Source organism: Pleurodeles waltl, chromosome 8 (genome assembly GCF_031143425.1).
Source record: "Pleurodeles waltl isolate 20211129_DDA chromosome 8, aPleWal1.hap1.20221129, whole genome shotgun sequence".
NCBI lineage: Eukaryota > Metazoa > Chordata > Amphibia > Caudata > Salamandridae > Pleurodeles > Pleurodeles waltl.
The window spans coordinates 1,528,999,964-1,529,023,872 of record NC_090447.1 but is presented as its reverse complement, the minus strand read 5'-3'; the positions used below and the strand labels follow the sequence as shown (position 1 = coordinate 1,529,023,872).

General features: G+C 43.9%; 1 protein-coding gene across 3 annotated transcripts in view; it reads left to right on the top strand.

Annotated features, from left to right (window-relative positions):
• The window catches only part of AGPAT3 (1-acylglycerol-3-phosphate O-acyltransferase 3), a 296,303-nt gene extending 272,931 nt beyond the window's left edge, over positions 1–23,372 (top strand). For all 3 annotated transcript variants that reach the window (XM_069202940.1, XM_069202941.1, XM_069202942.1), the window contains one exon: positions 20,773–23,372. In XM_069202940.1, the coding sequence (XP_069059041.1) occupies positions 20,773–20,858 (86 nt within the window). In that variant the 3' untranslated portion in view covers positions 20,859–23,372. The remainder of the gene's footprint in view (positions 1–20,772) is intronic.
• Positions 23,373–23,909: the final 537 nt, after the last annotated feature.

Below are 23,909 nucleotides of genomic sequence, written 5' to 3'. Positions count from 1 at the left end.
GAATCTCAGGTTTCAAACCAGAGGTACAGGTCAACATCCTCAATAGCCCATTCAGTGGTGAACAACTTTTTGGCAGCTCAGTGGATGAGAAGCTGAACCAATTAAAGAAAGACAATGCAACAGCAAAATTGATGGGCGGCCTGCAGTTTCTGGGAGGAATGCGTAGGGGAACAACACCATCACACAGACCCGTCGGAAGGGGGAAGCTTTCAGACAGGAAACACACCCCAAAGTTTTCATGGAACCAATAAGACAACAGGATCCCAACAAGGATGACAGAGCCAAGAACAGGACAGTCAGCCCTTTTGTGGGAGGCGCAGAGGAAGGGGTCAACCCCACAAGGGACGATAAAACCCCACACACAAATGACTCAGCACAAACCGGAAGCATTTGACAAATACCATCTGTAGGAAGTTGGCTCTGTATGCACCATTTCAAAGTAAGGAATAGTATGCACAGAGTCCAAGGGTTCCCCTTAGAGGTAAGATAGTGGCAAAAAGAGATAATTCTAATGCTCTATTTTGTGGTAGTGTGGTCGAGCAGTAGGCTTATCAAAGGAGTAGTGTTAAGCATTTGTTGGACATACACATAGACAATAAATGAGGTACACACACTCAAAGACAAATCCAGCCAATAGGTTTTGTTATAGAAAAATATCTTTTCTTAGTTTATTTTAAGAACCACAGGTTCAAATTTAACATGTAATATCTTGTTTGAAAGGTATTGCAGGTAAGTACATTAGGAACTTTGAATCATTTCAATTGCATGTATACTTTTCAAGTTATTGACAAATAGCTACCTTAAAAGTGGACACTTAGTGCAATTTTCACAGTTCCTGGGGGAGGTAAGTTTTTGTTAGTTTTACCAGGTGTAGGAAGTTGGCTCTGTATGTGCTATTTCAAAGTAAGGAATAGCATGCACAGAGTCCAAGGGTTCCCCTTAGAGGTAAAATAGTGGTAAAAAGAGATAATACTAATGCTCTATTTTGTGGTAGTGTGGTCGAGCAGTAGGCTTATCCAAGGAGTAGTGTTAAGCATTTGTTGTACATACACATAGACAATAAATGAGGTACACACACTCAGAGACAAATCCAGCCAATAGGTTTTTATATAGAAAAATATCTTTTCTTAGTTTATTTTAAGAACCACAGGTTCAAATTCTACATGTAATATCTCATTCGAAAGGTATTGCAGGTAAGTACTTTAGGAACTTCAAATCATCAAAATTGCATGTATACTTTTCAAGTTATTCACAAATAGCTGTTTTAAAAGTGGACACTTAGTGCAATTTTCACAGTTCCTAGGGGAGGTAAGTATTTGTTAGGTTAACCAGGTAAGTAAGACACTTACAGGGCTTAGTTCTTGGTCCAAGGTAGCCCACCGTTGGGGGTTCAGAGCAACCCCAAAGTCACCACACCAGCAGCTCAGGGCCGGTCAGGTGCAGAGTTCAAAGTGGTGCCCAAAACACATAGGCTAGAATGGAGAGAAGGGGGTGCCCCGGTTCCGGTCTGCTTGCAGGTAAGTACCCGCGTCTTCGGAGGGCAGACCAGGGGGGTTTTGTAGGGCACCGGGGGGGACACAAGCCCACACAGAAATTTCACCCTCAGCGGCGCGGGGGCGGCCGGGTGCAGTGTAGAAACAAGCGTCGGGTTCGCAATGTTAGTCTATGAGAGATCTCGGGATCTCTTCAGCGCTGCAGGCAGGCAAGGGGGGGGTTCCTCGGGGAAACCTCCACTTGGGCAAGGGAGAGGGACTCCTGGGGGTCACTTCTCCAGTGAAAGTCCGGTCCTTCAGGTCCTGGGGGCTGCGGGTGCAGTTCTCTCCCAGGTGTCGGGACTTAGGATTCAAAGAGTCGCGGTCAGGGGAAGCCTCGGGATTCCCTCTGCAGGCGGCGCTGTGGGGGCTCAGGGGGGACAGGTTTTTGTACTCACAGTCTTAGAGTAGTCCTGGGGTCCCTCCTGAGGTGTTGGATCGCCACCAGCCGAGTCGGGGTCGCCGGGTGCAGTGTTGCAAGTCTCACGCTTCTTGCGGGGAGCTTGCAGGGTTCTTTAAAGCTGCTGGAAACAAAGTTGCAGCTTTTCTTGGAGCAGGTCCGCTGTCCTCTGGAGTTTCTTGTCTTTTCGAAGCAGGGGCAATCCTCAGAGGATGTCGAGGTCGCTGGTCCCTTTGGAAGGGCGTCGCTGGAGCAGGATCTTTGGAAGGCAGGAGACAGGCCGGTGAGTTTCTGGAGCCAAGGCAGTTGTCGTCTTCTGGTCTTCCGCTGCAGGGGTTTTCAGCTAGGCAGTCCTTCTTCTTGTAGTTGCAGGAATCTAATCTTCTAGGGTTCAGGGTAGCCCTTAAATACTAAATTTAAGGGCGTGTTTAGGTCTGGGGGGTTAGTAGCCAATGGCTACTAGCCCTGAGGGTGGGTACACCCTCTTTGTGCCTCCTCCCAAGGGGAGGGGGTCACAATCCTAACCCTATTGGGGGAATCCTCCATCTGCAAGATGGAGGATTTCTAAAAGTTAGTCACTTCAGCTCAGGACACCTTAGGGGCTGTCCTGACTGGCCAGTGACTCCTCCTTGTTTTTCTCATTATTTTCTCCGGCCTTGCCGCCAAAAGTGGGGCCTGGCCGGAGGGGGCGGGCAACTCCACTAGCTGGAGTGTCCTGCTGGGTTGGCACAAAGGAGGTGAGCCTTTGAGGCTCACCGCCAGGTGTGACAATTCCTGCCTGGGGGAGGTGTTAGCATCTCCACCCAGTGCAGGCTTTGTTACTGGCCTCAGAGTGACAAAGGCACTCTCCCCATGGGGCCAGCAACATGTCTCGGTTTGTGGCAGGCTGCTAAAACTAGTCAGCCTACACAGATAGTCGGTTAAGTTTCAGGGGGCACCTCTAAGGTGCCCTCTGGGGTGTATTTTACAATAAAATGTACACTGGCATCAGTGTGCATTTATTGTGCTGAGAAGTTTGATACCAAACTTCCCAGTTTTCAGTGTAGCCATTATGGTGCTGTGGAGTTCGTGTTTGACAAACTCCCAGACCATATACTCTTATGGCTACCCTGCACTTACAATGTCTAAGGTTTTGTTTAGACACTGTAGGGGTACCATGCTCATGCACTGGTACCCTCACCTATGGTATAGTGCACCCTGCCTTAGGGCTGTAAGGCCTGCTAGAGGGGTGTCTTACCTATACTGCATAGGCAGTGAGAGGCTGGCATGTCACCCTGAGGGGAGTGCCATGTCGACTTACTCGTTTTGTCCTCACTAGCACACACAAGCTGGCAAGCAGTGTGTCTGTGCTGAGTGAGAGGTCTCCAGGGTGGCATAAGACATGCTGCAGCCCTTAGAGACCTTCCTTGGCATCAGGGCCCTTGGTACTAGAAGTACCAGTTACAAGGGACTTATCTGGATGCCAGGGTCTGCCAATTGTGGATACAAAAGTACAGGTTAGGGAAAGAACACTGGTGCTGGGGCCTGGTTAGCAGGCCTCAGCACACTTTCAATCGTAAACATAGCATCAGCAAAGGCAAAAAGTCAGGGGGCAACCATGCCAAGGAGGCATTTCCTTACACCAGGTAAGTAAGACACTTACAGGGTTCAGTTCTTGGTCCAAGGTAGCCCACCGTTGGGGGTTCAGAGCAACCCCAAAGTCACCACACCAGCAGCTCAGGGCCGGTCAGGTGCAGAGTTCAAAGTGGTGCCCAAAACGCATAGGCTAGAATGGAGAGAAGGGGGTGCCCCGGTTCCGGTCTGCTTGCTGGTAAGTACCCGCGTCTTCGGAGGGCAGACAAGTGGTGTCAAGAGCAGCTGCATTTCATAATGTCAGCCTTCATTCAGAACCCATTGAAGACGACTTTCTTTTTAATACACTGTCGTCCACACGCAGCCAATATCAGAGTCTTCCTATGCTACCCGGAATGCTAAAACACTCCAAACAAGTGTTTGAGGAGCCTGTTAAAGGGAGAGCCATTACTCCAAGAGTAGATAAAAAATATAAACCGCCACCAACAGACCCAGTGTACATTACACAACAGCTAACACCAGACTCTGTTGTAGTGGGGGCAGCGTGCAAAAGAGTCAACTCTCATACTTCAGGAGATGCACCACCTCCAGATAAAGAAAGTCGAAAATTCAATGCTGCAGGCAAAAGGGTGGCGGCACAGGCAGCAAACCAGTGGCGTATTGCAAATTCGCAAGCTTTACTAGCCAGATATGATAGGGCCCATTGGGATGAGATGCAACACCTTATTGAACATTTACCCAAGGAGTACCAAAAGAGAGCGGAGCAAGTAGTAGGAGAGGGTATCTCAAATAATCAGATACGGTCAGCAATGGATGCTGCAGACACAGCTGCTAGAACTGTCAACACAGCTGTAACAATAAGGAGACATGCATGGCTGCGTACATCAGGATTTAAACCAGAGATACAGCAAGCTGTGCTGAATATGCCATTCAACGGACAGCAGTTGTTTGGGCCGGAGGTGGACAGTGCGATCGAAAAACTTAAAAAAGACACTGACACGGCCAAAGCCATGGGCGTGCTCTACTCCCCACAGAGCAGAGGCACATTTCGAAAGACACAATTTCGAGGGGGGTTTCGAGGGCAAACCACAGAAGCCACAGCCTCACAAACAAAGCCCATTACCAGAGCCAGTATCAGCGGGGAGGTTTTCGGGGACAATATAGAGGGGGACAATTTGAAAGGAACAGAGGAAAGTTGGAAAGTTCCAAAGTCCCAAAACTCCTCCAAACAAACAGTGACTTCAAGGTCACAAGTCCCCAACACATAACACCTGTGGGGGGGAGACTAACCAAGTTTTACAAACATTGGGAGGAAATAACAACAGACACTTGGGTCTTAGCAATTATCCAGTATGGTTATTGCATAGAATTTCTCAAATTCCCTCCAAACATTCCACCGAAAACACACAATATGTCAAAACAACATATAAATCTTCTAGGATTAGAAGTTCAAGCATTACTGCAAAAAGAAGCAATAGAGTTAGTACCAAAACAAGAACTAAACACAGGAGTTTACTCACTGTACTTTCTGATACCCAAAAAAGACAAAACTCTAAGACCTATACTAGATCTCAGAATATTAAATACATACATCAAATCAGACCATTTTCACATGGTTACATTACAAGAAGTAATCCCACTGCTCAAACAACAAGACTACATGTCAACACTGGATCTAAAGGATGCATATTTCCATATACCAATACATCCTTCACACAGGAAGTACCTAAGGTTTGTATTCCAAGGGATACATTACCAGTTCAAAGTGTTGCCATTTGGAATAACAACTGCGCCAAGAGTTTTTACAAAATGTCTAGCAGTAGTAGCTGCACATATCAGAAGGCAGCAAATACATGTGTTCCCGTACCTAGACGATTGGTTAATCAAAACCAACACGCAAAAACAGTGTTCACAACACACAAATTACGTCATACAAACCCTACACAAACTAGGTTTCTCAATCAATTGCTCAAAGTCACACCTTCTGCCGTGTCAAACACAGCAATACCTAGGAGCAACAATCAACACAGTAAAAGGAATTGCCACTCCAAGTCCACAAAGAGTACAAACATTCCAAAATGTCATACAAGCCATGTATCCAAACCAAAAGATACAGGTCAAATTAGTAATGAAACTCCTAGGCATGATGTCCTCATGCATAGCCATTGTCCCAAACGCAAGGTTGCACATGCGGCCCTTACAACAGTGCCTAGCATCACAGTGGTCACAGGCACAGTGTCAACATCTAGATCTGGTGTTGATAGACCGCCAAACATACATCTCGCTTCGATGGTGGAACAGTATAAATTTAAACCAAGGCGGCCTTTCCAAGACCCAGTGCCACAATGCGTAATAACGACAGATGCATCCATGACAGGGTGGGGAGCACACCTCAATCAGCACAGCATCCAAGGACAATGGGACATTCACCAAAAACAGTTTCATATAAACCACTTAGAACTGTTAGCAGTGTTTCTAGCTCTGAAAGCATTTCAACCCATAATAACCCACAAATACACTCTTGTCAAAACAGACAACATGACAACAATGTATTACCTAAACAAACAGGGAGGAACACACTCGACACAGTTGTGTCTCCTAACACAAAAAATATGGCATTGGGCAATTCACAACCACATTCGCCTAATAGCACAGTTTATTCCAGGGATCCAGAACCAGCTAGCAGACAGTCTCTCTCGGGATCACCAACAGATCCACGAATGGGAAATTCACCCCCAAATACTGAACACTTACTTCAGAATGTGGGGAACGCCACAAATAGATCTATTTGCAACAAAAGAAAACTCAAAATGCCAAAACTTTGCATCCAGGTACCCACAATATCAGTCTCAGGGCAATGCACTATGGATGAACTGGTCAGGGATATTTGCGTACGCTTTTCCCCCTCTCCCACTTCTTCCATATCTACTAAACAAGTTGAGTCAAAACAAACTCAAACTCATACTAATAGCACCAACATGGGCAAGGCAACCTTGGTACACAACACTACTAGACCTTTCAGTAGTACCTCATATCAAACTGCCAAACAGACCAGATCTGTTAACACAACACAAACAACAGATCAGACATCCAAATCCAGCATTGCTGAATCTAGCAATTTGGCTCCTGAAATTCTAGAATTCGGGCACTTAGACCTCACACAGGAATGTATGGAGGTCATAAAACAGGCTAGAAAACCTACCACTAGACACTGTTATGCAAATAAGTGGAAAAGATTTGTTTATTACTGCCATAATAATCAAATTCAACCTTTACACGCATCTGCAAAAGAAATAGTAGGATACTTACTACATTTGCAAAAATCTAACCTAGCTTTCTCTTCCATTAAAATACATCTTACGGCAATTTCTGCTTACCTACAAATTACGCACTCAATTTCATTGTTTAGGATACCAGTCATAAAGGCGTTTATGGAAGGCCTAAAGAGAATTATACCACCAAGAACACCACCAGTTCCTTCATGGAACCTCAACATTGTCCTAACACGACTCATGGGTCCACCTTTTGAGCCCATGCACTCTTGTGAAATGCAATACTTAACGTGGAAAGTTGCATTTTTAATTTCCATCACATCTCTAAGAGTGAGTGAAATTCAAGCATTTACCATTCAAGAACCATTTATTCAAATACACAAAAATAAAGTTGTTCTACGGACCAATCCTAAATTTTTACCAAAAGTAATCTCACCGTTCCACTTAAATCAAACAGTAGAATTACCAGTGTTCTTCCCACAGCCAGATTCTGTAGCCGAAAGAGCACTACATACATTAGACATCAAAAGAGCACTAATGTACTACATCGACAGAACAAAACTAATTCGAAAGACAAAACAACTATTTATCGCCTTTCAAAAACCTCATACAGGAAATCCAATTTCAAAACAAGGCATTGCTAGATGGATAGTTAAGTGCATTCAAACCTGCTATCTTAAAGCTAAAAGAGAACTGCCTATTACACCAAAGGCACACTCAACCAGAAAGAAAGGTGCTACCATGGCCTTTCTAGGAAATATTCCAATGAACGAAATATGTAAGGCAGCAACATGGTCTACGCCTCATACATTTACCAAGCACTACTGTGTAGATGTGCTAACTGCACAACAAGCAACAGTAGGTCAAGCTGTATTAAGAACATTATTTCAAACTACTTCAACTCCTACAGGCTGATCCACCGCTTTATGGGGAGAGAACTGCTTACTAGTCTATGCACAGCATGTGTATCTGCAGCTACACATGCCATCGAACGGAAAATGTCACTTACCCAGTGTACATCTGTTCGTGGCATTAGTCGCTGCAGATTCACATGCGCCCACCCGCCTCCCCGGGAGCCTGTAGCCGTTTAGAAGTAGATCTTAAACATTTGTACATTTGTAAATATATTACTTAAAACTTTATTATGTACATACGCATTCACTCCATTGCATGGGCACTATTACTAGCATACACAACTCCTACCTCGCCCTCTGCGGGCAAAAACAATCTAAGATGGAGTCGACGCCCATGCGCAATGGAGTCGAAATGGGAGGAGTCCCTCGGTCTCGTGACTCGAAAAGACTTCTTCGAAGAAAAACAACTTGTAACACTCCGAGCCCAACACCAGATGGCGGGATGTGCACAGCATGTGAATCTGCAGCGACTAATGCCACAAACAGATGTACACTGGGTAAGTGACATTTTCCATATATGTGTGTATGTATATATATTTTTATACAGCAGTCCGGTCTTAAAGTGTAAGCTTGAAGTGTACATATAATATTACACATTTTTTACAAATTACATTTGTAAAAACAATGTAAAATGCCTCCATTGAAGGCCTCACAAGGACGGGCATGGTGCAGGTTTTCTACTCCGAGTGGTTTCAGAGTGTAATCAGCCCCAGAAACCCTTGCCTACACTGCTAACCTGCGAGATTCCATGTAACAAAATGTCTGCCTATAGGTTTTAAGACACTGCAGTACTGCACTATCCATTATTAAAGATGTAACTGCTTTAACATATGGTTTTCATAAGAATCGTTCAAGCGTAGCCACAAAAGTGAGCGTTGTGAAAAGATTATGGCGGTAAAGTAGTGAACTTAAAGGGCCTACACAACAAAATAGTGCATTGGAGATACGTGAGATAAAGATGTTGTTGCATCTTCAAGAAAGCCTATTTGCATCCTTGTCTTTACTTTATGAACAAAAGAAGCTGTGAATGCTGCAACATGCTATCATGATGGGAACGTGAAACTAATCGACGTAAGAGGGTGATTAGTGAACAGTGTGTTTGGCAGTCTAGGGCTTGCACCTTCTAATAAAAAAAAAATTAATCAGCAACTAAGTTATCTTATCAGCAAAGTGAGTAAATGAAGAAACACACACTGGCTGTCAATTGCAAGCAACAGGTTATGTAGCATTTACAATGTAATAAAAGGACAAGTCAACACTCAATCATCAAAACCTAATGAGAGCATGAATAGGACAAGGTAGCAATCCACAGATTGCCATAGGCTTGATGGGCCGCCCAGCCAAGGAATGCGCAGCCATAAAGAACACATGAAGTCCAGCGGTTAAAGTGCACCTACCCAAAGTGCACTCTGTCATCATACCTTTTTTTTTTTTTTATTCTACTCTGTTGAAGAACTGATGACTGGAGCTAAAGCTCTCTGTAGCCAAACATTAAATTAAATCTTTTGTGGCTAATGAAATTGTGGTTTATCTGCAGTGGACATTGGCTCGCTGTGTTCCAAGTAAAATCTGAACACATGTGCTGAAGTCCAACTTCAGGCATAGCTGCAGTTTTTCAACACATTCAATCAACCGCTGCTGTCTTGTGTGTTCTTTATCCTGGCTTTGACTATAGAGACGGTTTGTTGCATTTGTGTGGCCAGTAAGTGCCCATTGGGTGAGCTCTAATGGCAGTCCAGCAGGTGGATCTAAAAAACTAGGTCTAGTTGCACGTTACTGATTATAGGGAGTGTCCGGTACAAGGCCTGTGTCTTTAGGGCGGCAGTAGTCTTACTTCTCTTGAAGGAATCAGCCAGTGTAGTTGTGGCCAGTGAGTAGTTTGCAATTCCGGCTGTCAGAGGGTTGAGTAACTGCTTATTTATTTATTTATTTGTTGCAGGTATTTATATAGCGTGGGACCTCACCACATTGGCATCGGAGCACTTTACAAAGAACAGTGAGATACAATAGTGAGATTCATAGAGCACAAGAAACCTCCCAACAGGGACCAGTGAAACAGACACAGCATTGCAGCTGAGTACGGAGAGAGGAGAATTAGGGTTAACGAGGGAAGTAGGCTTTAAAAAGGTAAGTCTTAAGCAGACAGAGAAGGTTAGGCACTTTTCGAACATCCTACAGGAGGATGGAGTTCCAAAGTCTAGGGGCTAGCCTTGCAACACCTGTTTTATACTTTTATTATTAATAGGAGAGTGGTCCAGGCTGAGTTATGTTTTATTCCTTACAAGAGTGGATGGTCCATTGTGGATAGGAGCAGCTCTTACATAGTGGAGTGCATTGAAAGTGATGCAGTGGATCTTGAAAGTAATGAGTATCAAGGGGAGCCGATGAGAGTTTTAATCAGATATATAGTGGAGTCTTAAAAAGAGAGCAGCTAACTGTAATCTTCCAGCTCCTGGAGGGTACTTCCTCCATTGGTTTGCTATTTTAATTCTCCCCTTCTTACCATCTCCTTTCTCCCTCCTTGTTTTCATCACCTCCATGTAATCATCTGTTAGATGGCATCTGTCGCTGTAGATACACATGTTCTGCATAGCTCGCTATCTGGTGTTGGGTCGGAGTGTTACAAGTTGTTTTTCTTCGAAGAAGTCTTTCGAGTCACGGGACCGAGTGACTCCTCCTTTTGTCTCCATTGCGCATGGGCGTCGACTCCATCTTCGATTGTTTTCTTTCCGCCATCGGGTTCGGACGTGTTCCTGTCGCTCCGAGTTTCGGAACGGAAAGTTAGTAGATTTTCGTCGGTATTGTTGCGTTCGGGATCGGCGTAGTTAGATTCAACACCGCATCGAGGATCGACGCGCTCCGGTGCCCTTCGGGGTAGTTTTCGAGCCCCCGTCGGGGCCTGGTCGGCCCGACCGCGTGTCCAACACCGCCGATGGAACGGACCCCGTTCCGTTTTTGTCCCAAATGCCACAACAAATACCCGTATACAGACCAACATTTGGTCTGTAACCTGTGCCTGTCACCTGAGCACAGTGAAGAGACTTGCGAAGCCTGTAGCGCGTTCCGGTCCCGAAAGAAACTCCGTGACCGTCGAGCCAGGAGACTTCAGATGGTGTCCACGCCGACAGCGCACCGAGAGTTCGAGGAACGAGAGGAAGAAGAAACCATTTCGATCCACGAATCGGACTCCGAGGAATTCGACGATCAAAGAACCGTGAGTAAGACGTCGAAAACAACACATAAAAAAAGTGACAAGGCCCAGGGGACTCCACTGCCACCAGGCCATGGCTCCACCCATAAGTTCGGTGACCGACCATCGGCACCGAAAAAGGCCAAAACAGTGCCGAGATCGTCCGACTCCGGTCAAGACACCGGCACTCAGCCTTCTCGGGATCGAGAAAGTGCTGGAGAGAAGCAACGACACCGAGATAGCGGTGTAGAAACGGCTCAACGCCGAGACAGCGGCACCGACGAAGATCGACGCCGAGAGGTTTCGACTCCTAAAAAGAAAAAAGCCACCTCAGAGCCGAAAAAAGATACAGGCAGGGTTTCGGTGCCGAAACAACCCGTAACCGACCCAGGTCCAGGCTCTTATACAGAGGAGCAATCACTGTCCTCTCAGATGCGAAAGCATAGGTTTGAGGAAGAGCTGCAATCCACCGAAGTGGACCATACGCAAAACGGATTTTTATACAGCAGGGAACAGGAAGAATAAGCACCCTTCCCCCTATTAGGAGAAAAAGGAGACTGGAGTTTCAAACAGAACAGGCGCCACAAACAAAGATGGTGAAAAAGGTGACTCCGCCACCCTCTCCTCCACCTGTACTTAACGTCTCACCAGCGCAAACTCCGTCACATTCCCCGGCTCACACCACCATGAGCCAAGGTGACCAGGATCAAGACGCTTGGGACTTATATGACGCCCCAGTGTCGGACAACAGTCCGGAGGCATATCCAACAAAGCCCTCACCACCTGAAGACAGCACAGCATATTCTCAAGTGGTGGCTAGAGCAGCACAGTTCCACAACGTAAACCTCCACTCAGAACAAGTCGAGGATGACTTTTTATTCAACACCCTCTCCTCCACCCACAGCTCCTACCAAAGCCTGCCTATGCTGCCAGGTATGCTTCGGCACGCAAAGGAAATCTTCAAGGAGCCGGTCAGAAGTAGGGCAATAACGCCAAGGGTGGACAAGAAATATAAAGCACCTCCTACAGACCCTGTTTTCATCACCACACAGCTGCCACCAGATTCCGTTGTAGTGGGAGCAGCTCGGAAGAGAGCCAACTCCCACACATCTGGGGACGCACCACCCCCAGATAGAGAGCCGCAAGTTCGATGCAGCTGGGAAAAGAGTCGCAGTACAAGCTGCAAACCAGTGGCGCATCGCTAACTCTCAAGCACTACTTGCGCGCTATGACAGAGCCCATTGGGATGAGATGCAACACCTCATCGAGCATCTACCCAAGGAACTTCAAAAAAGGGCAAAGCAGGTGGTTGAGGAAGGACAGAACATATCTAATAACCAGATACGATCTTCTATGGACGCAGCAGACACAGCTGCAAGAACAATTAATACATCTGTGACCATTAGAAGGCACGCATGGCTAAGAACGTCTGGGTTCAAACCAGAGATACAGCAGGCAGTGCTCAATATGCCATTCAACGAAAAACAACTGTTCGGACCAGAAGTGGACACGGCAATCGAAAAACTTAAAAAAGACACTGACACTGCTAAGGCCATGGGCGCACTCTACTCCCCGCAGAGCAGAGGAACCTACAGCACCTTCCGCAAGACACCCTTTAGAGGGGGGTTTCGGGGTCAGGCCACACAAGCCAGCACCTCGCAGGCAACACCGTCCAGCTACCAGGGACAGTACAGGGGAGGCTTTCGGGGCCAATACAGAGGAGGGCAATTCCCTAGGAATAGAGGGAAATTTCAAAGCCCCAAAACCCCTACAACCAAGCAGTGACTCAGATGTCACTCACCCCCTCCACACAACACCAGTGGGGGGAAGAATAGGTCATTATTACAAAGCATGGGAGGAAATAACTACAGACACTTGGGTCTTAGCAATTATCCAACATGGTTATTGCATAGAATTCCTACAATTCCCTCCAAACATACCACCAAAAGCACAGAATATATCAAAACAACATTCCGAGCTTCTAGAGATAGAAGTTCAAGCACTATTGCAAAAGAATGCAATCGAATTAGTACCAAACACACAAACAAACACAGGAGTCTATTCACTGTACTTCTTAATACCAAAAAAGGACAAAACACTGAGACCAATCCTAGACCTCAGAATACTAAACACCTACATCAAATCAGACCACTTTCACATGGTCACGCTACAAGAGGTGTTACCATTGCTAAAACTACAGGACTACATGACAACCTTAGACCTCAAGGACGCGTATTTCCATATACCAATACATCCATCTCACAGAAAATACCTACGGTTCGTATTCAAAGGAATACATTACCAATTCAAAGTATTGCCTTTTGGTTTAACAACCGCACCAAGAGTCTTTACAAAATGTCTAGCAGTAGTGGCTGCACACATCAGAAGGCAACAAATACATGTATTCCCGTATCTAGACGATTGGCTAATCAAAACCAATTCACTAACAAAGTGCTTACAACACACAAATCAAATCATACAAACCCTCTACAAACTAGGTTTCACCGTCAACTTTGCAAAATCCAACATTTTGCCGTGCAAAGTACAACAATACCTGGGAGCCATAATAGACACAACAAAAGGAGTAGCCACTCCAAGTCCACAAACAATTCAAAATTTCAACAAGATCATACAACGCATGTATCCAACACAAACCATACAAGCAAAGATTATATTACAACTCCTAGGCATGATGTCTTCATGCATAGCCATTGTCCCGAACGCAAGACTACACATGAGGCCCTTACAACAGTGCCTAGCATCACAATGGTCACAATCACAGGGTCACCTTCTAGATCTGGTGTTGATAGACCGCCAAACTTACCTCTCGCTTCTATGGTGGAACAGTATAAATTTAAACAAAGGGCGGCCATTCCAAGACCCAGTGCCACAATACGTAATAACAGATGCTTCCATGACAGGGTGGGGAGCACACCTCGATCAACACAGCATACAAGGACAATGGAACGTACACCAAACAAAACTGCACATAAATCACCTAGAAATGCTAGCAGTTTTTCACGCATTGCGGGCTTTCCAACCAATTATAACTCACAAATACATTCTTGTCAAAACAGACAACATGACAACTATGTATTATCTAAACAAACAGGGGGGGACACACTCAACGCAGATGAGTCTTCTAGCACAGAAAATATGGCGATGGGCAATTCACAACCACATTCGCCTAATAGCGCAGTTCATTCCAGGGATCCAGAATCAACTTGCAGACAATCTCTCTCGAGATAACCAACAAGTCCACGAATGGGAAATTCACCCCCAAGTTCTAAACACTTAATTCAGACTCTGGGGAACACCTCAAATAGACTTGTTTGCAACAAGAGAGAACGCAAAATGCCAAAACTTCGCATCCAGATACCCACACAGGCAGTCCCAAGGCAATGCCCTATGGATGAACTGGTCAGGGATATTTGCCTACGCTTTTCCTCCTCTCCCTCTCCTTCCTTATCTGGTAAACAAATTGAGTCAAAACAAACTCAAACTCATTTTAATAGCACCAACTTGGGCAAGGCAACCCTGGTACACAACACTGCTAGACCTATCAGTAGTACCCCACATCAAATTGCCCAACAGGCCGGATCTGTTAACACAACACAACCAACAGATCAGACATCCAGATCCAGCATCGCTGAATCTAGCAATCTGGCTCCTGAAAACCTAGAATTCGGACACTTACAACTTACCCAAGAATGTATGGAAGTCATAAAGCAAGCCAGAAGGCCGTCCACTAGGCACTGCTATGCAAGTAAATGGAAGAGGTTTGTCTGTTACTGCCATCATAATCAGATCCTACCTATACACGCAACTCCAAAGGATGTAGTGGGTTACTTGCTTCACTTACAGAAATCTAGCCTAGCCTTCTCTTCCATTAAAATACACCTTGCGGCAATATCTGCATACCTGCAGACTACCTATTCAACTTCCCTGTATAGGATACCAGTCATTAAAGCATTCATGGAAGGGCTTAAAAGAATTATACCACCAAGAACACCACCTGTTCCTTCATGGAACTTAAATGTTGTCTTAACAAGACTCATGGGTCCACCTTTTGAACCCATGCACTCTTGCGAAATACAGTTCCTCACCTGGAAGGTTGCATTTCTCATCGCCATTACATCTCTAAGAAGAGTAAGCGAAATTCAGGCATTTACAATACAAGAACCTTTTATACAACTACACAAAAATAAAGTCGTCCTAAGGACTAATCCTAAATTTTTACCAAAGGTTATTTCACTGTTCCACCTAAATCAAACAGTGGAACTACCAGTGTTCTTCCCACAGCCAGATTCCGTAGCTGAGAGGGCACTACATACATTCGATGTCAAAAGAGCATTAATGTACTACATTGACAGAACGAAGAACATCAGAAAGACTAAACAACTATTTATTGCATTCCAAAAACCTCATGCAGGAAACCCAATATCAAAACAAGGTATAGCCAGATGGATAGTTAAATGCAACCAAATCTGCTACCTTAAAGCAAAACGACAACTGCCCATTACACTAAGGGCACACTCAACCAGAAAAAAAGGTGCTACCATGGCCTTTCTAGGAAACATCCCAATGCAAGAAATATGTAAGGCAGCCACATGGTCTACGCCACACACGTTCACCAAGCACTACTGTGTAGACGTGCTATCCGCACAGCAAGCCACAGTAGGTCAAGCCGTGTTAAGAACGTTATTTCAAACCACTTCCATTCCTACAGGCTGAGCCACTGCTTTTGGGGAGATAACTGCTTACTAGTCTATGCAGAACATGCGTATCTACAGCGACAGGTGCCATCGAACTGAAAATGTCACTTACCCAGTGTACATCTGTTCGTGGCATCAGTCGCTGGAGATTCACATGTGCCCACCCACCTCCCCGGGAGCCTGTAGCAATTCGGAAGTTAGCTTCAACTTTGTATATTTGTATATATATTATTTTAGCCTTAAATAGGTACATACTTAGTCACTCCATTGCATGGGCACTATTACTACAACACAACTCCTACCTCACCCTCTGCGGGGAAAACAATCGAAGATGGAGTCGACGCCCATGCGCAATGGAGACAAAAGGAGGAGTCACTCGGTCCCGTGACTCGAAAGACTTCTTCGAAGAAAAACAACTTGTAACACTCCGACCCAACACCAGATGGCGATCTATGCAGAACATGTGAATCTCCAGCGACTGATGCCACAAACAGATGTACACTGGGTAAGTGACATTTTCATTCTCTTATTGCCACATCTAAGTATTTCATCTGTCTCATGTTCTTTCTGTCTTTTTTTCCTTTCGACCATCCTTCACACAGATCTCTTTCCTGACATCAGACCATATCAAGTTCTGTAATGATTCACTTAACTTTTCTCCAGCATTTGTGGCTACTCCTATGATTTTGTTTTTTAGAGATGTTTTATGTTTCCAGTTTTTGTAAAACCTGCGTCTACAGCTTCTTAGGGCTCACCCAGATACTGTTTTTAGCTCGTAAGACCTGTTGAGCGCAGTACCAATACCTAGAGTCTTTGGGTCAGCCTATTGTTCATGATTGGTTGGCTTTCTTGTCTCTTATTTGCTTGTTTATTACTGTGTGGATTTTCTTTGTCGTCTTGTGTTTGTCTTCCTCTGGAGCATGGCTTCAATGCGATCCTTTGATTGGATGACCATTATTTTTCCATGGCTGACATTGGGCGGGCTACTTTTTTCTTTCAGCACTCCATGGGCGCGCATGTGTTTTCTTACTTTCTCTACTTTGTGCTGCTCTTCGCCCTTCTTCTACTCCCTCTTGCCTTCTGCGTCCCTCAACCCTCTTCCCACTAGGATTTTTTAAATATATATATTACCACTTCCCTTCCATTTCCTTTGCCGCCCTCCTCAGTGCCGTTGCTGTTCTCTGCAAAGCAACAATAATTTGCTCACCACTCGCTCCCTGTCCCTCCATGTGTATATTTCTTTATTTTTACTTTTTAATGGGCTTAGCAACTGTAATGTGTACCAGGTCCCTCCTAATGTGCCACATACCCTTGTCTTATTGTCCATTTTAGCATCTGCCAGCTTGGAACTGCCAATTAAAAAATAAATGGTAGCCACAGCTTCATTCCATATGCGCACAAATGCGTCCTCGCTCTTTCACGTCATGCTGGCACTGGCCATTATGGGTTTTTTTGCCTTTGTTTTTTTTTGTTTTTTTCTCTTTTTGCCCAAGCTGTTCAGTCTGCAGTATATACCAAGTGTGCAAAAAATGCATGGGGTAGGCCTAACCAGCTGACTTGAAATGGCACTTTGTCTCTTAGCTCTTTACCTGCAATGAAAATTCTTCTGCAAATAATTTTCAAGCTTTCTGAAGAGGCCAGCCAGGACCTTTTAGCAATGTTGACCTATTGCATATTGGAGAATGTGCAGTTCCTTACCTGTTTCGGTTACTGAGGCAAAGATCGTGGATGCTCCTCAACACCTAGCTGTCCCAGATGCAGACGCTGTGTGAGTTCCTTCACGCGAGCTGTCACCAGTGTAGATTGTGATCAGTCCTCGACCCTAGCAGCGAGTCTGAACACTGCTCAGTGCTTTCTACCTCTTGTTCATGAGTAACATTCAATAAGGATAGTGTTTTATTGAAACACCTTTTTATAATGTATGATTTCCATGCCTTCCAAGTAGGGTCTTCTGGTCTTTTTTCAGTGCTATTGTTTGCCTCGGGTTGTGGTCATAAGCCTTTAACCCTCGAAAGTATCCGGAATCACCTATAGAAGGTTGTTGTGGTTTGGTTCTCATTGAGTGTTGCCTTTTTGCATGGTTGTTGGTACAAGGTTCAGATAAAGGGCTGAATTCAATGTGACAGAAAACAGCATACATGTCCCTTCCAAAATTCAAATACCTAAGAACAGTTATAGGATGTAATACCACACTCCAAGTCGTTACAACATACGGATGATCTGCTCCCTGGGTTAACCGTTAAAAAAGACCCAGTAACGTTAACTTAATGTGCACGCATATAGCACCCCATGAACAGTAAGAGTGAAACATACAAGTCAAAAATATTTCCAAATTGTATTTCAAAATAAAACAGAAGTTATTTTTCGCAGTCAAAGCATTGTTTTTTTTTTTTTCTCTTGTGGAAATTGTGGTGAGCACAGCCAGTGCGTTTTGTCCCGTAAAAACTGGGACTTCAGGACTGAGACAAATACATAAAATGTAACACTGTATATGTTAAAAACATTTTTCCAATAGCCACAATACAATACAATACAATACAAAACAAAACTAATGCTTGTCATACAGAAAGTTTGAAAAAAATAGACTTACAAAAATGTACAATTCATCTTAGGGCGTACAACTTTCATAACACTGATAAAAAATTTTTTACCCAATTTTAAACCAGTCATGCGGTATGTATAATTCTGTTGTATAATAAATAAGTAATGTGAATAGTTTATACTTCATATTCATATCTCAAATGGCACCCTTCTTCTGTAAACGACACATCAAAATGCATTTCCTTAATATATTGTCACACTTCTAACTTGACAACCTAAGAGATAATCATATGTCTCAATATTAAGCTCTCTAAGAGGCAAAAGCTCACATTTAGAATAATCATAAATTCCATAAATACAATAGTTTAAAAAAAGTCTTACCATAACTAAAAACTTAAATTGCACCTTGAACACAATATCCTATTTAATAGGCACTCACATTCCATAATGGTTTTAAATCCTATGTGAGATATAATAAAGACAGCATCGTGAACTCTCAGTTCATACAATTAATACTATTTATAGTATTATTAATAGGAAGTACCCATTTGAACTTAGCTGACAACCCACAATAAACTTGGCAAAATCTATGAATAGTAATTTTTCACCTAATTCTATTTCTCCAAAAACAGTGTTTTGATGTAGTCTTGTGTGTATATATATTTTCAAAAATATTCATATAATCTCAGCAGTCCCGTGTAAATAAATGAAATCATTGAAATCCCAACTATTCTATTGTAGAATTATTCAATATGAAGCTGGTATTTGAACCATAATTACTACTGTATACGGAGTTCACAAATTCATTATTAAAAAAAGCCGTATAAGAACAGAAAGTGCAAAGTAAATTATTAAAGCATGAGCTCTAGCTACAAAATGAACTCATTCGAATCAAACAGATGCTCAAACATGTCATTGTCCAAATTGTATTAATGGTATCAAGACAAGTTATCGAACGGTGTCTCCAGTGGTGCAACAAATCTGAATATAATGCTTGTTCTTTGCACTAAGACGAGTTTTTAAAGGTTGCTATTCCAACATTAACTTTAACAATCGCACGAGTATTCCCATACCTGAAACGTCTGTTAGGTACCACATCGTAACTTCCTGGTTGCGTGTCAAATGAGTGCCATGACTTAATTCCCCCAGCTTTATAAGGGACGACCTGGAAGTAATTTCTACGTACCAGATGCTTTGAACTCTTATTCCAAAGTATCCGTTTACTATGGCGACCATCTTAACACAGGTTACAATAGGCAAACAAATAAAGCCATGGAAATAGATAACTCATGCCAACTCCAAATTTGAGTAACAATCCAGTAACCGATTCTGCAACCATCAGCTAACTCGAATATACATTAAATTACCAAATTATTTCAAAAGAAGGGCGGCCGCAGTGGCACCTATTCCAAATTCACAATGGAGCTGTGGCCATCTTGAAAAAGAAAAAACAAACTCATTCCTTCCAAAGAAACGTAATAAGGGCCGAACACCTTTCCCGTGAGAAGGATTTTTAGCCAGTAGTCCAACTGTGGCAAAAATGTACCCTAAAACATTAACTCAAATCGTACTGATAATATTAAAAAGAGAATCATTGTATATTTCCCAAGAATTCAACTATAATAGGAAATCTGAACCAAAGTACGTAACCGGATATTTATCAGCCCATGCAACTACCACTAATTGCATTAAACACACAACATTGAGAGGGATTATGTTCAGATGTCATTAGATCCTATCAGGCACATATGGTTTTTAGAACCCTAATACCATGTACTCATTTTATATGCATTCAAGACAAATCACATAGATTATAAAAAAAAAAAAATTATGAATACCGAAATGATTCCCTATCCCTCAATGCACGTTCATGTGATATTACTGGGTACGAGGCATGTTTTTCAACATGCCCTCACATGTTCCATAATTCACAACCCTTGCTCTCTAGCTGTGATGCCAAAATAAATCTTATCAGAACCACAGATGATCACTAACATACTTGGTTTGACAGTTTATTACATGATAATTTTATGGTCCTGATTGGTACTATATTTAAAAGAAGAAACCTTAATACCCAATGTACAAGCAGGCCCTTTTGTACAGGTGTAGAAGCTGAACACTTACCTGTGTACATTGTTTGTTCTTTCCAAAACCTGGCGTTCTTTGTGAGTTTTGCTGGCAGCCCCCTGCCTCGCCCAGCAGTGTTTCATGGAATACTGAGGCGATGGGCCTCAGAGCAGATGGGCAGGCTAGCAGTCCGACTGTACCTTACGGCTGTGCTACTGCCTTGCTCCTAAACATTAGCCATCGAATAATAGTCTTTGAACAAGGTTGGAAGGTGCTTTGGGTTTGAGACGCTATGAAAGAGAAGGAACGCAGGTGTTTGTAGAGTAGGTTTGCAGAAGATGTGAGGTCTGGGAACATAGAAAGAGGCATGTGATTGGTCTATGTACCTCTGGGGCTGCTGTCCTGTATTTTAAGAACCTTCCCTAATCAGGAGTTGCTAAGCGTTTTGGTTAACAAAGCAAATTCTTTTCTGTAAATAAGGCATACTTGAGTGATACTTTGTACATATGAGCTATTATCGCAACCACATGTCTACGTGTATATTCCAACGTGTCTCTTTTTCTTTCCAGCATCCTTTGCAATTCGTAGATTAATCGGAGTGACTGAGATCGAAAGAGGTTCCAGCTACGGAAACAGAGAAATGAAAAATAAATAGCCCCTTTGTCCTGGAGCTGATCTCGATGTCTAAACGTAGACTTTCCTATCCAATTAACTTGATGACAGACTCTTAGACTCTTTTCTTAATGACTAATAGAATCATGTAACAGAAGAAGGTGGAACCGTGCTCGAGCCGGGCAGAAAGATGTCTGAAGTACACTGAACAAGCTGCAAGGGTGTACACTTTTGCCATTGGCCGCCATGTGAAGTCAAGAGCCATCCCAAGGCTGGGGCAGGAATAAGACACAACTTAGGACTTGAAAGGGTACACATTAAAAACTGAGTTTTTTAGCACTATGATGGAGGGCTTGAGGTCCAGTGTCTACAGCTGTCGCCGAAAGAATGCCTTTGAATTATCAGTCCTTTTCCCTTGAAGCGTTGAGACCTTACAGCAGAACTGGGGTACCTTAGCTCTTGGTGTGGACGTGCTGAAGTGCTGACCTCTGATGCTCAAGTTGACAAAGTTGTGTGGTTCTTTCTGTATTTCCTTGCTGCAAGCAGTCATGAATTCTCTCTGAAGGCTTCAAAATACTTTCATTGCACATTTCTCGTTCCTCCACCCTCGACACAGTGAAGGCTAATAATGTGAATTGAAGGTTCTCACCCTAAAAGCACAGAGACCTGAATGTCTAAGGCTTAACAAACATGCAGTGCTGCTCCCTGGCTTGTGGTCTTCTTGCAGCAGCTGAGGTACCTCTACACAAGCAGCATCTCCTGAGTGCTTCTACTGCTGCTACGCGCCTGTTACCTGTAAATCTGTACCTCGCTGACTCTGCCTTTCACATGCTCTCGGAAGGAAATGTGTACAGAAGGATGTTTCTGGTTCCTCTTTGGTTCATATTTAGTCCTGCCTGAGTCATCTCACCTGTAGTGTGCCAGCATGACTGCCACCTCACTGCGTTTCACCAAATGTGGCAGTCGCGGTCCTTTCTGCGTGCACTTCACGCGGCTATGATCAGGCCAGTAGCTCCACTAGCTGTGTCCTTGACGGTTTACCTCATTAACTTTGAGTTTGGTTTTGTCCTTCCATTCCTTGTCAAAGCAGTCCTTTCTGTATAATCTACTAGTGTAAAAGTCACACCAAGCAGAGACATACCTGCTCTCAAGTTATAAACCAACCCAAGCAGTCACATAATAGCTGCATGATACACAGAGGCAGAGCCTCCCTTTCAACAGGTGTGCCTCAGTAAGCCTGCTTGTGAGAAGTCTGTGCTTGATGTAACCCCACCAACCCTTCCTTTGTACAGTCTAGATGGGTGTCTTCTGCCCAGCCTAGCAAGGAACAGTTTGTGCATTGTCCCATACATATGTGACAAGGTGTCCCACAGCTTAGGTCACCAACCTTAAGTCAGGCCAGACAAACATGCTACGTATACCAATAGTGTACCGCAGAAATTGGGGCTGTGGGCACTGTATATTCACAATGCGTCCAATGAACCTGGCTCTGAACAGCCCACACACAGAGTGCCCCTTTAGAAACCCTAGCAAGGAACTGTGGTTTTATTCTAGACTCCTAGTGTGCAACAGTTTACACGAAGCATGCCATAATAGTGTAGTCTCAAAATGTACAATCTCCCCTCCCACTGCAAAAGAAAATCCTGATTGGGAACAAGCACCATTCCCAACTCCTCCCCCCGTCTAGTCTGGGTAAGAGCATAGTATATCCATAGTGTGCCGCGCGCATTCTGCCCCACTACAACACGCATCTTCCGAATTCGCCATAGCTCACCCCATGAACCTTTACTGTGAACAGCCTGTGGCCAGTGTCACGAAGCTTACGATAAGCCACTACATGCATTTTGTGTGCTCCTGCGCCTCCATCTTACGGTCCCCCCTTTCCCCTCAAAGCTTACTTCATGAAGTCTGTAGCCACACTTTACCTCTTGTTTGGCTTGGAGTAGACTTCGTAGGTGTGATGCAGAAAAAGCATCTACAAGCAGTATTCTTCTTCTCCCCAACATGTCTAAAAAAAAAAAAAAAATCCAAATGTACTTCAGAGCTGTCTTTGCGCGTTTTAGTTTTTATGCTACCAACCTGTTCTCATCGCTGAACTCACAGCTGAACCTAGCAAGGATCTTTTTCATGAACTCCTGTTGCAAACAAGGCTATGGACATGTCTGTCGCCCTTTAGTTTTGCTAGCACTGGCTGGCACTCTGTCCCTTTAAGCCAGACTAGTATTGGTTCAGTTCCCTGCACCCCACAGTCTTACTCTGGTCAGTCTTTCCTCTGATGGTGTCCCGCTAACCTCGCTAAGATATTCTATGGTAAGGATCAGTTGTTTTCACCAAACTCTTCAACCATCTGACAAATGTTCTATACCCGGCCGACCCTGCAAATAGCAGACCGTGTCCTCCGTGTGTCGGGCGCCTCATTGCTTTGTCTTGTCAGCCCTGGCTAAGTCTTGTGAGTTAGGATTTCTGCATTTCAATCATGTACTACCTTTTAACACCTCACAGTAGTTTATGATGGACTTTGAGGCTCAGTGTTTTCCTATGTTTGCATTTTTTTTTTTACAAATAATATTGTTTTTGTACACATCATGAGGTTACAATTAACTTTCTTGCCCTGTATGCATATTAATTTATAAAGGGCTGTAGATATGTAAGTGCTGTATAAATAAATAGGCATAGACATTGCGTGAGCTCAAATAAGCCAGTTTACTTGTTGAGCACATCTTTTCAGACTTGCACCAGCTCTGAGGTTTCTGTCTTGCTCCTGCAGGAGGGCCTCCTACATGCCTCTACTGGTCCGGAGACCGCGACGTTGAGTAGTCTTGGTTTCCAAAGATTGCATGCATGAGGCAGTGACTCAATGTTGTAGGTTCGCCGCCCTACTCTTAAGATCATGTTCATCATTCAAAGAAAAGAAGACTATAAAATAATGAAAAAAACCTTGAGCGTTGCTTTATTTGTATGTTGGCAGTTATCAAGTGCGACTTTTCGTTAACCAAGGACGCGCCCCTCAGTAGTTGCTGACAAGATGGTGAGTGAAAGCTGACGTTTTTTCAGCCCTCCTAAAACACTAATATTGATTTTATTAGATCGATTT